Source organism: Pundamilia nyererei, unplaced genomic scaffold, assembly GCF_000239375.1.
Source record: "Pundamilia nyererei isolate P.nyererei 1_Seehausen unplaced genomic scaffold, PunNye1.0 scaffold00146, whole genome shotgun sequence".
In the NCBI taxonomy this organism is placed as follows: Eukaryota; Metazoa; Chordata; class Actinopteri; order Cichliformes; family Cichlidae; genus Pundamilia; species Pundamilia nyererei.
Genome location: NW_005187547.1, coordinates 1,470,464 through 1,486,698, shown reverse-complemented (window position 1 = coordinate 1,486,698; position 16,235 = coordinate 1,470,464). Strand labels below are relative to the sequence as shown.

The window sequence follows — 16,235 nt, the reverse complement described above, 5'->3', positions numbered from 1 at the left end:
AATGTTGGTGATAAAATATCGTGACCATCAGTTCCCAAAATGCCTCTCTTCGCATTTCTACAGGCCACGGTCCAGTTATTGTGACCCCTGGAGTTGCCACGATCCGCCGCACGCCTTCATCTAAACCTTCTGGACGCCGTTCGGGCTCCGTTACAGGTACAGGCCCCATTCCCATTCGCACTCCTGTCGTTCCTGTAAAGATCCCCACGGTGCCTGATATGCCAGGAGCTGTTAATGGGAACAGAGGCGAGGAGATGGTAGGCAGAGAAGAATCCCCCAGTTCTCTAACATTTACAGGAGAGGAGGATCCCGGCACGCTACCCATGGCGTCCTGGAGCGGTCAGGCCACAACCAACCCTCCCAATCTACCCAACTATGTGAGCCAGCAGCACCTTCAGAGTGAGATGAGACAGGAGGGAGGAGGAGATGATTCAGGAGAGCAAGAAGAAGGAGACATGCTGATGGCCATCCGCAAAGGGGTCAAGCTCAAGAGAACCTTCACCAACGATCGCTCTGCACCACGCATCGCGTGATTCGGCAAAGGTCGCAGGAGACGTGTGACCTCATTTGTAAATTAGGTCAGAAGCTTTAGGAAAAAGGAACGTTGCAGATAAGAAGTGCAATGTGTAAACTTAAAAGGCTTCTTGTAACACATTGCAATATCAGTTGTATCTGCTAGCTTTCGTCACCTGTGAGAACCTCCTACTACAGCCCCCATTTACAATCACTCAAAGAAAAGACAATAGCAGTTGTCTTATTGGGCTTACGTTGCCTCAGAAATGATATAAAGCCAGGTTAATAACTCACTCTGGATCAGGCCATTTGTGCTAATCCTTGTATAAGCTGTAATTCCAGGCCCACAGATGTAAAAGAGCAGCATAAAACAGCATGTTTTTGTTAATAAGTAGCACCACACTGATCACTCATTATTTTCACACAATACTTACGTCTCCTCTGAGTGGGGAAAAAAAGTACTGTATATTATGTGTACACAGACTCGGTGTTTTGGGAGTGCACTGTACTGTTGCGGTGGGATCAGCATTCTTACTGTTGATGACTTGGCAATAACCTCTGCAGGTACGACACGCCCTCGAGAGAGCGATATTAAAGTGCTCTATTACAGTAACGGCTTCAGCGGCTGGCCTTTGATGGCTCCATTTTTGGCAACTCCTGACCTGCATCAGTGCTTATTTGGAGGCACGCCCTGATGGCTGTTCATAGGTGCTGAGCTTCCAGTCACAGTTCAAAGACTTAAATGCAGTATGCATCGATACTCAGAGACACCATGAGCACAGGAAGCTCCTAAAGAAAACCAAACAAAAGCAAAGGAAATGACTGCGTTGCATTCGGAGTCGTAGGAGGCTACAGTGTGACTAAAGTGTCACATGTTTGACGCTGTGACATTAAGAGAGACTAAAGTTGTGTCCTGTTCTTCTTTATAAGGGTTCATATTGACACGGTTTGTAAATAATTTTGCACGTCTGTGTTACCGGGGAGTGTCGGCATCGCTCGTTCAATCGTTCAAAATCAATCAGTTCCACATCTTTTAACAGGGACATAAGGATCATCATACTGCACTGCCTCCAAGTGGATTGGGTTTACTTCTCCTCAGTTTATGACTCATTTAATCTGCAATCTCTACACGTTCATGGGTGGCAGATTAAACCTTGTCAGAGGTTCTCGTGTTAATATACGACCTCTTTCCTTTGTTTGTCATTTATTGACCACAGTTTGAGCTGCTTGCCGTTGATTGCTCACAGCGGCAGCAATAAATCTCAAAGTATGTACTGTCTCTGTTTAAAAAGAGAGAGAGAACTAAACATTTTATTGAACCTGAAGCATTATTTCAGAGTTAAATGATATTTTTGTTAACGCCATGATGTTTCTGTCCTTCAGACTTCAGACCAGGTTTTTACAACTGCCACTTTAAATTAGTTTGTTGTTTTTGGTTGTTTTTACAAAGGTGATTATGTTATCAACAAGGAAATCGCATAAAAAACGATCATATAAGATGAGATACTAGGCCCGTCCTTAGACCAGAGGCTAAACAGGCTAGTTAGTGTCACTCGGTCTGTATTTGATTTGCATTTCAGTTCAAGCACTGTGAGACCATGGCTACTACAGGATGTTTGAAATTGTAAATATTATTTAGTTAGTCCAGGATCTCACACGATTTTAATTTATTTCATTTCTCATTCTTTAAATGTCTTCCTCTTCAACTCGTCTCTATTTTTATACTTACTATAAAATATCAGAGTGGCAGAGCTGTTCCCTCGATCAGTGCCGTCTAAAGTTTTCAGTCAAATGTTCACGACTGTCCCGCTGTCAGTCCCTTATTTCACACATCTGTATATTTTGCATCATGAATTCAGATAAGATGGTTTGAAAGCACAGTTTTGGTTTTTGTAAGAAAAATGCCAAGCAGGTGTGGTTTTGAGTCTCATCAGTATTACGAGCCCAGGTCTCGTGCAGAGCTGCACCCACTTCAGTTCAGTCCAAACGGCGCATTTTCATCTGAGTGGGAACAACAAAACCTTTTCTTTTTTTTGTAAATTATTGTTTAAAGTGATGATTTTTTCCCCCCCTGGAGACTGAACTGAAAGTGGAATGACAACAACCATGCTAAGAGTTTGCTAAACAGATTGCGCCTTGCAAACCTCCGTCCACTCATTTAAAACTTGTATCATTAACCTGTAAGTCCCATATTTAAATTACTAGCATAAATATATATAAATATTATATTTGCCAAATGTCAGTATATCCTATAAGAAGTTTATAGTTTGTGAAAGTTTTAAAGTATAGTTAAGTCTGTTTTCCAGTTTAGTTTTTAGCTGTTTTCCTTCCCCACAGAGAGTTGACCTCTCAGTCTGTCCCTGTAGAGTTCAGGCTTTAATGCATTTTGTTTAAGGAGGTAAAAATGTTGTTATGACAGCTTTAGCAATATAATAAAGAATATTAATTTTGTTTTGGCTTTGTGTCTTCTCGAATATGTAAGCGTGTGTGTGTGGGGGGGGGGGGCATGGCAGTGAGAACCCACGGAGAACATGCAGACTCCACACAGAAAGGCCCTACCCAGAAGGTGGATTCAAAACTTCTTGCTGTGAGGCAACGGTGCTAATCGCAGTGCTGCCCTTATGAACACATACTGATTAAAATTAGGTGGGTGGATCAATCCGAAAATAAATGGCATCGATACCAAAGCAGGTATTACTATCGAATCGATACTAGTGGGTAGGATCAGCACAAGTACGTCCCAGGTGTCCAAAAAGCCCAGTTAAAAAAAAAACCCCAAAAAAAACCATGAAATGTTAAAAGATTTATTTGTTTTGTTCACTAGTTTTTATGGAAAGTAAGTGTTTTACTGATGATGATTTTATAAATCTGCTCTCCCCTATATAAGGTACACTTATAGGCTGAAAGTATTGGTGTCGGCAATACTGACCCTGTATTTACTTGCTGTCGGATCAATACCAACCTTTGCAGGATCACAAAGCACTAATTAAAATGTGCCTAAACACGAGAAGTTATTTCTAATTAATAATATAGAAATGTTATCCCTGATTTTGGCCACCAGGGGCCGCCCTTATCCAAGTTTAAACATCCAAACCTGATTCAAGGCTTCGACTTGGATTTTTTTTTATTACTTCACCCATCCTTCGAGGCCTGGAAATACTTATCAATGAAATAGTTAGTGGACTACTCATTTAAACAGTCAAAAAAAAAAAGGAAGCAAACGAAACAGCATGAGGAACAGACACTACTTTTCCTTGAGGTGCGGGCTTCTTCTAAAACTAATAACTTCCACATGATGTCATGTTTCGTCGTGGTAGTTTTGTCTTATCTGGCTGAATAATTCAAATGCTCCACGTGCATAACAGCAGAGGGAGTGATGGGCGCACACCCAGGAGACAAACACCGACCTTTATCACTATAAACACCACAGATGATGCGCGATATAAATCACAGTAAGAATGTATCCTCGCGAGAATACGCACAACACTGACTTCTGAAAGGTTACCAACATTTTAAAAAAATATTAACAATAATAATAATAATAAAGCAAATAAAGATAATTTATGAGATGATGTGGCATAAAATCATCTCATACCGTCAGTGTAGTCCTGACTGTACGTGCGTGTGGCGGTGCCGTCACAGCTACGCACGGAGGAAAGCGGCGCTGCCATTGGAAAATATTTCCAGGGCTGCTGGCCGCTTAAGTGCCCTCCCATCCGCTTCACACATTATCCTGTCAGCCAGAGGTTACACCGACAGGGCTCCAGGCTCGCAAAAATGCGATTAAGTATAAACACCCAGCTAGTTATAAAGGTTTTGGGCTTCGCAAAATCTCACCGGATTTAAAGGAGGAACGCGTATGAGCCGGAGCGACCTCACTGTTTTCAAGGTTTCCTGTGGAGGTTGTTGGACGGGACAGCGGAGCATCGACTGAGGTGAGTCCGAGAAGTCAAGTTGGAAAACTGGCAAATCTGTTTTTTCACCTTTGGGTTTCCAAGAAAATGCGCTCAATCCGCTCCAATCAATATTTTTTCGTCGACATGGTCAGTGTGGTGATCATTGCCAGGCCGGTTCTTGCTCCTGTTAAGTAAGCCTGGCTGTCTGTGGAGGGTACAGGATGTTATCGTGCGATGGCTGTTGACGCGATTGTTCCACACTGGAGATAAATAATTATATAAATCTTTACGCCATGTGGTTTTAGGTGAGTGCGCGTTTAAAGTGGTGATAACCAGGCCTGGTGTCGCCTGCTCTGCTCCATCAGGTTTCCGGCTCTTCGCTCTACTTCCCCATCTCAGAGATGCTGCCCTGCTTGCGGAGAGTCCTGCGGCCTGCCTTCTCTCTCAGAGCCGGGACTGGTCTGACCGGAGCCGCGCTCAAAACCCACCAAACGCCCGCTCTAGCATCCCCGGTGCAGCTCGCCTCGGAGACCCCGCTCTCCGTGGTGGTGCAGCGGTGTCACCTGGGCACACACCCCCTGAAGGAGCCGATGGAGCCCCTCAACTCACCCCGAGGAGCCAAGGAGTTTATTTATAGCCTTCATCCGTCTGAACGCACCTGTCTGCTCAGAGAGCTGCACAGGTTCGAGTCCATAGCTATTGCTCAAGGTATGTGATTCATTACATGTGCTTTTATATATGTGTCCAGTGTGACACCCGCCCACCCCCTAAGCTGTGCTTTAGCATGAGTCTTTATGTGAAACAGTTCATGCTAGTCATATTTAACAGATAATTTTTTTCTTTTTTAAAAGTCCTTCTTTCTTTTGAAGTTTTGCTTGATATCAGTTGTTTTTGGTCGTAATGATCAAAGGAGGTGTGCCTTGGTTGCATCTATTATTCATCGCTGTGTCCCTGGATACAGTGTGTGATGACAAGGGTTACCTCTGGGGTTACAAATATTCAGGCTTCAGCTTTATTACCATTGACATCTGGCTTAAAGGATGAAGTCACCTGTAGAGTTAGGAGTGTGCTGTTCTTAAAGCAGTACTCCCATTTTAACGCTTCTGAGGCATGGTGGCGGATTGGCAGCTTCTAATAAATCCTTCATAACTTCCTTACGAAGAGCTGTTAATCTCGAGGAAATGGCCTGACTCTTCCCTGACCTCTGATCTCTAAATTCCCACTTTAGCTTTTCCTTTATAAAGGTGAAAATGCCAAACTCTTGACCCCCCCCCAAAAAAGAAGCTCTCTCCCAAAAAAGAACCTTGTTGCCATTGAGACTTTTTCCTGATTGATTATCTTTCTTATGTGATAATGGTAGTGATCTCTTCCAGGATCCAGAGAATATAAAAACAGTCTCAGTCAGATGCAGCAGTTTTCATCAGTCTCCAGATCTCGAACTAATCAAATAGCCATAGCAGAGTGTGCATCGGTCTGCACTACCACTATCAAAATACAGCAGTAGGTGTATCTTTTAGACCAGAGGTTTGGCATTTGGGCCACAACAATACGCCAGAGCCACTTCAGTGTTCCTTGACTTTGTTTTTCCAACACTTTAAGAAAACACAATGCATTTTTACAGGCACCCCCCCATTTCATTTGTCTGCAGTCTCTATGGTCCACGATTAGTAGTTAGGCCACAATGTGTTTGAGTCACACAACTGTTACACGTGTCTTCTCAGTTCAAAGACACGTAAGTTTGTTGTACTGGAAGGTCCAAAGCGCTTTTGAGTGTGAATATGAGTGTGAGTGACTTTCCTCTTGGGTCCTCTGGTGGACTGGTGATTTGTCTTCTCTCATGGGTGAGACGGCGCTTCTGCCAAAAAAAAGTGTTAGAGGAAAAAAGTGGCTTGATATGTTCAGCCAAGCAAAGAGGACTGAGTCGGAGAACATGTTTTTTTTTCTCAGGCTTATACAGTGAGGTCAACAATTTGTTGGACAAAGACACATATTTGTAGTTTTTGTGAATTTGAAGTCAAACAATAGAAATTAAACTGCAGACTATTAGCTTTAATTTAAGGGGTTTAACAGTAATTTTGCATCAACTTTTTATAAACTGTCGCCTATTTTTAGAGGGTCAAAAGTAATTGGACAACTGAATAACAAGTGGTTTCACAGCCAGGTCAGGCTGTGAAAGAATGAATGCATTAATAATGGATAATATAATGGATTGCATTTATATAGCACTTTTCTAGGCACCCAAAGCACTTCACAATTCCACTATTCATTCACTCACTGGTGAAGGCAAGCTACAGTTGTAGCCACAGCTGCCCTGGGGCAGACTGACAGAAGCGAGGCTGCCATATCGTGCCATCGGCCCCTCTGGCCAACACCAGTTGGCTGTAGGTGAAGTGTCTTGCCCAAGGACACAACGACCGAGACTGTCCGAGCCGGGGCTCGAACTGATTACAAGACGAACTGCCAACTCTTGAGCCACGATCGCCCCACTGAGCCAATAACTAGCTTAGCAATACTAAAATGCCTGAAAGACTACAGAAGACAACTAAAGTGCATGATCACAGAATTATTTCCATGGTAAATGAAAACAACGGCATCTAACCATGTCAAGAATACTCTCAAAGAGTTAGGTTTATCTTGTCAAGGTTTACAAGGAAGTGAGTCTTTCATCAATGTGAGTACAGAGGCGAACAAAGTGCAAACCACTGGTTACACTCAAGAAAAAGAAGACCAGACTAGACTTTGTCAAAAAATATCTAAACAAGCCTGCACAGTTCTGAAAAATGTCTTTGGATCATCTGTCAAACCTTGTGGAAGCAGTCGTATGACATGGGCATATTGCTTACAGTGTAACCAGGTCAGTAGTTTTTATTTTTGATTTCACTTTTAGTAGGAGCAGCAGGATAAACTGTGACGTGTACAGGGCTGTAGTCTCTGCTCAGATTCATCCAAATGCTGTGAAACCGATCAGACTGCATTTCACATTATAAATGGGTAATGAGCCAGGGCATACTGTAAAAGCAACCATTGAGTTTGTCATGGCAATGAAATGAGGTATTCTTCAGTGGCTAAGTCAGTCACCTGATCTCAATCCAACAGAGGATGCTTTCTAGTTACTGAAGATCTAAGCTTTATGCAGAAAGACCCACAAACAAGCAGCAAATGAAGCTGGGTGCAGTAAAGGCGTGCCAGAGCATCTCAAGGAAGGAAACGACATTTAGTGATGTCCACGGGTTCTAGACTTAAGGCGCTATTGACTGCAAGGTTTTTTTCTTCCAAGTATTAGCAGCAGTCTTTATATTTAAAATTATGTTAGTTTCATTATACTGTGAAAATGAGGGACTCTGTATAAAAATAGCTGTAATTTCTAAAGATTTCCTGCAACATTTTTGCAGAAACTCTCTCTCAACATGTCTCCCCATGTTAGAAGGTTAGCATGGCTGTTTTTTAGTCCATTGTACTCCAGAAGTGTAGCGCTGAGGCATGACTTGGGTTTCGTGAAACGTAGCAATGACATTATAAGTTTATATGAGAAGGAGGCGGTGTGCTGATGATCTGCAACGAGTGGAGACAGAAAGAAATGGGTCGATCAATACAGGAGAAGAGAGGTTGGGAATGAGGAAAAACATGAGCGATGGTGATGAGGTTTTACAGTATACGAAGCTCTCTGGGAGCACCCTGCTGTCACCCATCATATTCCTCTCGGGAATAAAGTGCAGAGTCAGTTCTTAAAATAAATATTCTTTGTTTTATTTAATAGCTTCGTGTTTTAATCTTTGCCAGTTACAATTATAGTGTCACAAAACTACAGCTAGATATCGGAAACTCTGTTGAGGCTCCTTGCTTGTTGTCTCTGTTATTAATATCGGTTTTAAAAATCAGAAATGCTGCACTAGGCTCAGGACTGTGGAAGAAAGTATGTGCCATGTACGTATTTTCAGGGAAGCTACGTTTACTCTCCTGGCTGGTGATGAAGAAATGATTTCCATGATGATGCACAAACTGCGGGAAGCTCCAGAGTTGTTTAACCTTTAGAGAAAAAGTCAGAATAAACCAAGAATGTGTGCTAGTGTCACATCTGTACCACATCTTCTCGCTCTGGCATCTTCGGAGGAGCAAATAACCAGCCGTTGGACTGTTGTTGTCTTTTTAAAAGAGGAAATAAAAGAAAAAATAAATCATTACAAAAAATATGCTGTAAATATACATAAAAATTCAAAGAGGGAGAATGTTGCAGAGATAGATATTACTGTTTTCCAAAAGTACATTATTATCTATACGCCTGCAGATGAAGAAAATCACCTATTTCAACACTCATCAAATCTTAAAGGTAATACCGATTCATGTTTCTCTTGAATGATTATGATACTTGCAGATTATCTTCAGCTTTCATTTAAATGGCACATATCCTAGAATTCCAAATCATCTCAAAATAAACTAGAATGAGGTGAGAAGACACAGAAGCCAGTGTTTGTGGGGCCTGCCTGACTGGAGCCTGCTGACATCCTCACCTTCGCTCTATAAAAACCCTGAGGGATTCTCTTACATACTGTGGATGCAGGCTGCAGTCTAGCTGAATCTGTAATTGCTTGGACTGGTCGACGGTCTCCCTGACTGCTTTGCTGGCAGGTAGGTTGAGTTTTTTGACAGGCTTATGAGCATCCATCATTATGCCACTTCCAGTCTGTGGGACATTTGACGCCAAACCCTTATTTTCCATTTTCCTGATACTCACATACGGCCTGGTTGACTGGTAAGGGTGCTGGGTGTCTGCCTGTGATTCGCACTTGCTGACTTATCTTAGGACCGGCCAGTCCTCTGGGTTAATGGAGTGTGCTGCGGTAGATTCATGGTGGTTGCGGCCATATCGACTGGATGCGTTTTCCGCTGAGATGGATCGTTATATTAAATTCAGTTTATATTTTATATTTGAAAATGCTTGCCTCAAGAACAACAAATTCATACTGCATGCACAGTTTGCTTACATATTGAGGCTTGAAAGCAAGAAATGTCATCCCAAGCTTTATATCAGTGGTATTTATCAACACTTAGGTCAAAACCACTACACAGATGCTCTAATGTCCTATAGACAATAAAGCTGTAAAATTTCTCCTCATCTCAGTTTTAAACAGATTGTATTAAAAAGATGAGATAAGGATGCTGTTTAGGATGCTTTAAGCCTTCCGGCCATTATCATTAGGGTAAAGCTGGGTAGCTGCTAACCAACCCAGCTAGCTTGAGTAGATACTTTTTGGCCACTTCCTTATTTTCTCCAGTGGATCTGCATGTTTGATTTGGCACTTTCCTTCTTGAATGACAGTAAAAGTTATCAAAAAAAATATGTCAAATCTTTCAGTTTTGTTTTTATGAAACAGAGCAAGAAGTCTTTTTCTTTTTTTTTCCTTCAGGTTTTTGCTAAAGCATTTTGCTAAAACAGCTAGAGCCCAAACCAGTGAGGAGCGACTGTATGCCCGCTGAATCCCAGCACTGTTTTGTTGCTGTAATGTACCATTACACAGCGTCTCTCTGTGGTACTGTAAGTGTTTACATTCTCTTCTGTTTTGTTCTGTGAAAATCTTCCATTTTTGCTACTGTAACTATGGTTTTTGTAAGTTTTTTCCTCTCATGTTACGTGTAAATGTAAGTGCTCTGCTGCATTGCAAAGTAGATTGAATGAGTCTTCACATTTGTATACAAAGGGAGATACAATGTAAAGTAGGTATTCAGAGTGAAAGGGATTTAGTCCCCACATAGTCCTGTGCTAAAATGTCCAACTTTACCTAATCAAAAAGTATATTATCATACAATGCAGTTTTGGCCTCTTTTGATATTTTCCCCTGCTATATAAACTCCAAGTGGAGTGAATTTTTCTATAACTCATCCACCTGGATCTTGGAGTTGGGAGCAAGTCAAGAAAATTAAAAATGAAAATTGGATTTTTATATGCAAACAAATCTTGTTTCTCAATGTTCAATCCACAATTTTGTTTGCGCTTGATTCTGATGACATTGTTTACATGCATGCTTCTGTTGCCACCTTAAAGGCCTCTTGTTTCTCGGTATCACAGTGGATGACGACTCATCACAGACGGCTTTCTTACACCCCACTGTATCATATATGAAAAATTTGGACTGAGCAAATCTAAAGCAGCAGCTTTCTATTTTTATTTACAAGGCTCTGCTGCAGAGATTGCCTGCTGACCTCCGTTCCTTGATTGAATTTAAACACAGCACTTACCTTGTCAGGTCGCGGGACATTTTAACATCAGCTTTTCGTTGGTTTCACACTTGAACTTGGAAAAAATTGATGTAAAATACTTTGCTGCCTAGACATGAAACAAGCAAAAAAAAAAAACTGCATTCACTGTTTTTACTGGAACAGTTTAAAATGTTACATTTGTTTGTCTGCAACTACTCTTGCACATGTTTTTTTTCCACTTGTGTATATAATGTGTCTTAATTCAAAATAATAATAATAATGATGTGAGGAAAGACAATTAGGAAATTGAAGGGAACTGTAGTTTTTGATTTAAACATGCATTCATTGATTTTTAGAGCATATCGAGCAACATTTTTTTTTTTTAAATTCATATAGTGAACATTTAAACACATGACTGTCTGGTTACATCTGTATATCTGCAGACTCGCCCATTGGTTGGTTTTCATCTCTAAATCTCTGCTTGGGCTGGTTCCTTCTTGTTTGTGTGTCCAGGGTTGAAACCACAACCAGAAAAGCCCACGCTCTCACAATATAATGCAAAGAATTTAAAATACACTGCCCCTATTTCCGGAAATTGCCGCCCGCAACTATAGTGAAGGAGTGCAAGTCGATTTTAAATGAACAGCAGAATAGCTCTTTTGGTCAGCGTGACTGCTTTCAATGATCTGATATTGCATATGATTCACATGTTTGTGTCCATTTCTCTGTTTGTTTTATGGTTTTGTTGCATTTGTTGTAACTTCAGGTTGGCCAGCTCTCGCTTGAAAAAGAGATTTTAAACTCAGTGAGACTTTTATCTGGATAAATAAGACTAATAATAATAAAATAGTTTCCTACTACGGCAGCACGGTGGTTAGCACTGTTGCTGCACAGCAAGAAGGTCCTGAGTTCAATTCCACCATCAGGCCGGGGTCTTTCTGTGTGGAGTTTGCATGTTCTCCCCGTGTTTGCGTGGGTTCCCTCCGGGTACTCCGGCTTCCTCCCACCGTCCAAAGACATGCAGCTTGTGGGGATAGGTTAATTGGATAATCCAAATTGTCACTAGGTGTGAATGTGCGAGTGAATGTGAGTGCGAATGGTTGTCTGTCTCTGTGTGTTGGCCCTGCGACAGACTGGCGACCTGTCCAGGGTGTACCCCGCCTCTCGCCCTATGACAGCTGGGATAGGCTCCAGCGCCCCCCGCGACCCTGAAAAGGAGAAGCGAATGGATGGATGGATGGATAGTTTCCTACTACATATTTATCTATCATAATTCTGTTTCTACACTCATTTTATATGAGTGTCTGTTGTTTGTTGTATATTTGCTGCTATGACAACTCAATTGGCTCTGGGATTACTAAGTTTCTCTGATTCTGATAATAAATGCAACATTAGCATTTATTTCAAATGCGGTTGTTATAATAGATTATATCCGCTCTCCTTTTATACTTTTGATATACTAATGGGCTTATCTGGAAAATCAGCAAACTCAAGTTTGATCACGGTTAAAAGTTAATTGTTTTGGTGTTATTCCCTTTTTTTTCTGTCCAAAAGTTTTCTTTTTACTGTTATAAAATTCTCCTGAGAAAAGTTTACCAGGTGTTTTAATGGAAAATAGTGAATTAACATCTCCACAACTCTCAAGAGAAACATTTAAGAAGGAGCAATTTGTAGTTAAGGTCTTACTCATGAGGGGCATTTAAGGTCTATTCCAGAGGTTCAGTTTGGAACAAGAACAAACGGAGAAAGCGGAGGAATGCAGACACTGCTTTAAAGGCTGAGTTGTTTAGATGATGGTTAAAAGGATGGAGAGAAGTTCTATACTCTACTAGTAATAATCTGGTGCATTGTGACTCCAGTTTATCAAACAGGAACATCAATAATAATTTCATCAATTTAAGAAAACTTTGAAATAAAAGAGAAAGAGAGAACCGAAAAATGAGTTCATGACATCAAAAGAAATTAAAATAGTGAATTAGCTTTTGAGTTATAACCTTTCTGACAACCATTCACCTCAAATAAAGATTTTGAATGTACAAATAAAGCATTGTAGCATTGTGTTGTAGAAGGAGCATCGTATTGATCAGATTGCATATAGATTTTAGAGTTGTTTTTAAATGGTGTTTGCAAATTTAAATATTAGAAATATTAAAAGAACTACACGGGGATATTTGGTTATGAAAAATGAAAGTCTGATGTACTGTAATCATTTTTTTCACTGTCTCGTTCAGTAAGCATAGTTTTGAGTTCACTGTTATTGTCATAATAAGATCATTATATCAGTAGTACATCCCCATGCAGCAGTGTTGTTTGGCCTGATCATAATGTTCGTAAACTGATACTTGATGGAGAAATTAAATATCAAGCTGTTCCAGGAAAGTAACTTCAACTCAGTTCAATTTCATTTATATAGCACCAAGTCACAGTCAATTTATATTGTCCAGTAAAGACCCTACAATGATCCCAGTAATCAGACAGGCCCCTATGAGCAACCACTTGGCAACAGTGGGAAGGAAAAACTCCCTTTTAAGTGGAGGAATAACATTCAGGAAGGGGCAGCCATCCATCATGACTGGTTAGGAGTGATAGATTATTATTTTTAAAAAAACTAAATCGATACAGGAGATGCTGTTCATCTCCTAAAAAAAAAAAATTGTCATTCTAGCCCATTGGTAGTTCCTAGGCAACACGATGATGTCATATATGATCTATATGCTGTGGATATAGATCAAGTTACAAACATAGGATCTACATAAATATTTGAAGTTTGAGTTTGAAGACTAATACTCACTCACTCACTCACTCTGTGTCTATTGTAGTAAGCCTGTGACTGAAATTGCCTTGTGGATTTTCCAACAACATTGCTAAAAAGGCAGATTTAGTTACAGCTGAAACCTTCTTTACATTAATTAATAGTTGAATCCGTATCTTCATGCTCATCTCTACACATTTTGGGGGGTTTAAAGAAAACCTTGTTTCTATCGCCTCTCCCACTGGGAGCATAGATTTGCATATAAAGTTTTTTGTTCACCAAAAATGTCAGGAGTACAGCGGATGCTTGCAAAGATAGAGAAAAACAGAATCGTTCTGGAGCTCCTCTGGACTTCTGTCATCCTCACTGTTCAGCCACTTTGTGATGTCTACTATACGCCTAGCTTGCCCACAGGGCTGCTGGTGAAGAGATAACACGAGAGGAGATGAGATAGAGGGGAAATTGCCTCTATGGCGCAAAGGAGGGAGACTTAATTGGAGATGCAAAAGAGGCAAGCGAGCAGCAAGAGGATGGGAGACGGCTCGATGATCTTTATGACTTTGCTTTGTTTGTCCCCTCAAGTCTGAGTGCCATCGAATTAAGCTTCCTTTCAAAAACTGGTTCTTTTTCTTTAGCAGCTCTTTCCAAGGCACGACTGAAGCAGATTGAATAACAAATAGGTGATCGAAGCTTTTATCCTCTTTCCACAGGTTACTACATTTCAATGGGGCATCTATATACCTACTATTTTTTTTTATGCTCAATATCTTTTGCCGTCAGACAGCACGGTGATATTTCACTTCACCTTTCATGTGGAAAGGAGAAGCCGTGCCCTCTCACTTCCTTTTTTTACATTGTGTCCATCTTACCTGGGATAACACACAGAGGAGAGCACCTTTGAATTTCTCACACAGTATTATAGTGATGCAAATTCAAACGTGCTGCTGGGATGTGGCGCTCCCAGGTGGCGTTTAACCTACTGCGACGAAGCATGATCGCAGATTACCACATCAGTGGTGCGACGCTGCCATCCTGCTGATACTCGTCAGTCGAAAGCAGCACTGATGAATTATTTTGGTTACTGACACATCACAGAGGGAGGCCCGTAACAGTCCTGTGGAAGTTGTCTCTGTGACAGATAATTTATGTACTGAAAACACACCATACATCACACAGATACTCCAGTACTGTGTTTATGGAGTAATTGGATTTTGCTGCCAACAACAGAGGTGCAGCCATTAATAACTAATCAGTCTCAACATGCCAGTAAGACAAAGTAAGTGGTTTTTGGAAACGTTTCCAATCAGCTGCCACGATTTCTAGCATGCATCCCAAACATTAAGCGATACTAGAGTCAGTATTACCTTTGAATCAGGTCTTTTTATTGGTTAATTATACTAAACCAGTTTACTGTTGTTTACCACAACAGGCTTTCCATTTCCATAATGAGACTATTGATTTTTCTCACTCTTACTGATGGATCTAATTAGCTGCAGTTAGCTAATTTAACCACTTTAGCCTCCACAAGTGGGTTGAAAGCTTAGTCTAGAGGGTTTTATACATGTGTTTGATGGCTAAATGCATGCTGTGTTGAGCACTTCAAGCTCTTTATCCAAACAACAGCAGCACACAGACGGTAAACCTGGCTCAGGTTGTTGAAGCTTAATTGTGCAAAGGAGACAAAAGCTGCTGAACAGTAATAGCATCCAGGATTGGAACTGGGCAAACACTCCTGCAGCTTTTTACCGACGAACTGTGGTTGGTTAATGACATGTGCTTGGTCTTTGAATTAAGGCTAATCGTCCTGTTTGGATTTAAGATGATGTTGCTGAGCCATCTAGTGGCTGTTTGCTGCACTAGATGTCCTCAGACTGTACCAATCCCAGGCACCTGTCCTTCCCGCCCACTCGCACACACCTGTTCTCACCTGTCTACTTATAGATTCTAAACCTGGCAGTTGGACTTGTTTAGTGCCAGATTTTCTTATCATTCATGCTCAGTACGTCACAGATTGTTGATGGCACCCTTTTTCCTGCTTCCCTTCCTGTCAGTTACTTTACCTGCCTAAAGGCTCAAATACATTTGCTGTTTGCTGGGGGCAAATGGCAAAAACAACGTAGTAATTTTTTTTCCACAGCTGTGACCCTTGTACTACATGAAGTTGCTTCCTCTTGCAAGTCCTTGTAAAGGAGAAAGTCGAGGGTTAGTCTAAAAAAAAGGGGAATAAAGTTAAAAATAAAAGACTGTGATGTTGTCTTTCAGCCTGGTGCCAATCGGGAACTTTTATAATTTATACGGGGAGGACAAAAGCGGGGCAGAAAATCACTGCATATGGTTGCTCTTTTTTTGTGAAGTCTAGGCAGATGGATCGAGCCATGAATCAAATTATACAGAAGCTCAGGTAATATTATGCACAGCGGGATGTGTTTGACATTCAAGGTGGAGTTTGTTGTGGCCAGCCTGTCCATTTCATCACGAGGTCAAAAGCTTAAAAGACAAGGATGGAAAAAATGTCTTTTTCACAAGGTATCACAACCTCTAAAGACACCGCATATTTACCTTTTGTCTTCTCCAAGCAGCTTTTCTCTTTGCTTTTGTCATTCCATGCTTTACTTTTGTACTCGGATGAGAATGTCTCTTTGGTTTCTACCTGGTCCCTTAGAGATATATCTGGCTGACTATGGCTGCCGATTCCCCCATAATGCTCAAGTCAGCACTTGCTTATCAAGGTTAATTTCCTGGTCTTGTTAGGAGAGACGGCATCCATCCCACTTTGGATGGAGCAGCTCTCGTTTCTAGAAATATGGACAAATTTATTAAACCCCCCAAAATATGACTATCCAGAGTTGGGACCAGGAAGCAGAGTTGCAGTCTTACAC

The 16,235-nt window shown here is 41.1% G+C and overlaps 2 protein-coding genes across 6 annotated transcripts in view; both read left to right on the top strand.

Annotated features, from left to right (window-relative positions):
- Positions 1 to 2,947, top strand: part of LOC102204806 (metastasis suppressor protein 1-like) — a 46,446-nt gene extending 43,499 nt beyond the window's left edge. For all 5 annotated transcript variants that reach the window (XM_005744629.1, XM_005744631.1, XM_005744630.1 and 2 more), the window contains one exon: positions 64 to 2,947. In XM_005744629.1, the coding sequence (XP_005744686.1) occupies positions 64 to 533 (470 nt within the window). In that variant the 3' untranslated portion in view covers positions 534 to 2,947. The remainder of the gene's footprint in view (positions 1 to 63) is intronic.
- Positions 2,948 to 4,159: 1,212 nt separating this feature from the next.
- Positions 4,160 to 16,235, top strand: part of LOC102204536 (transmembrane protein 65-like) — a 43,549-nt gene continuing 31,473 nt past the window's right edge. Inside the window, exons 1-2 of the mRNA XM_005744627.2 lie at positions 4,160 to 4,448; positions 4,775 to 5,117. Of these exons, the coding sequence (XP_005744684.1) occupies positions 4,811 to 5,117 (307 nt within the window). The 5' untranslated portion in view covers positions 4,160 to 4,448; positions 4,775 to 4,810. The remainder of the gene's footprint in view (positions 4,449 to 4,774; positions 5,118 to 16,235) is intronic.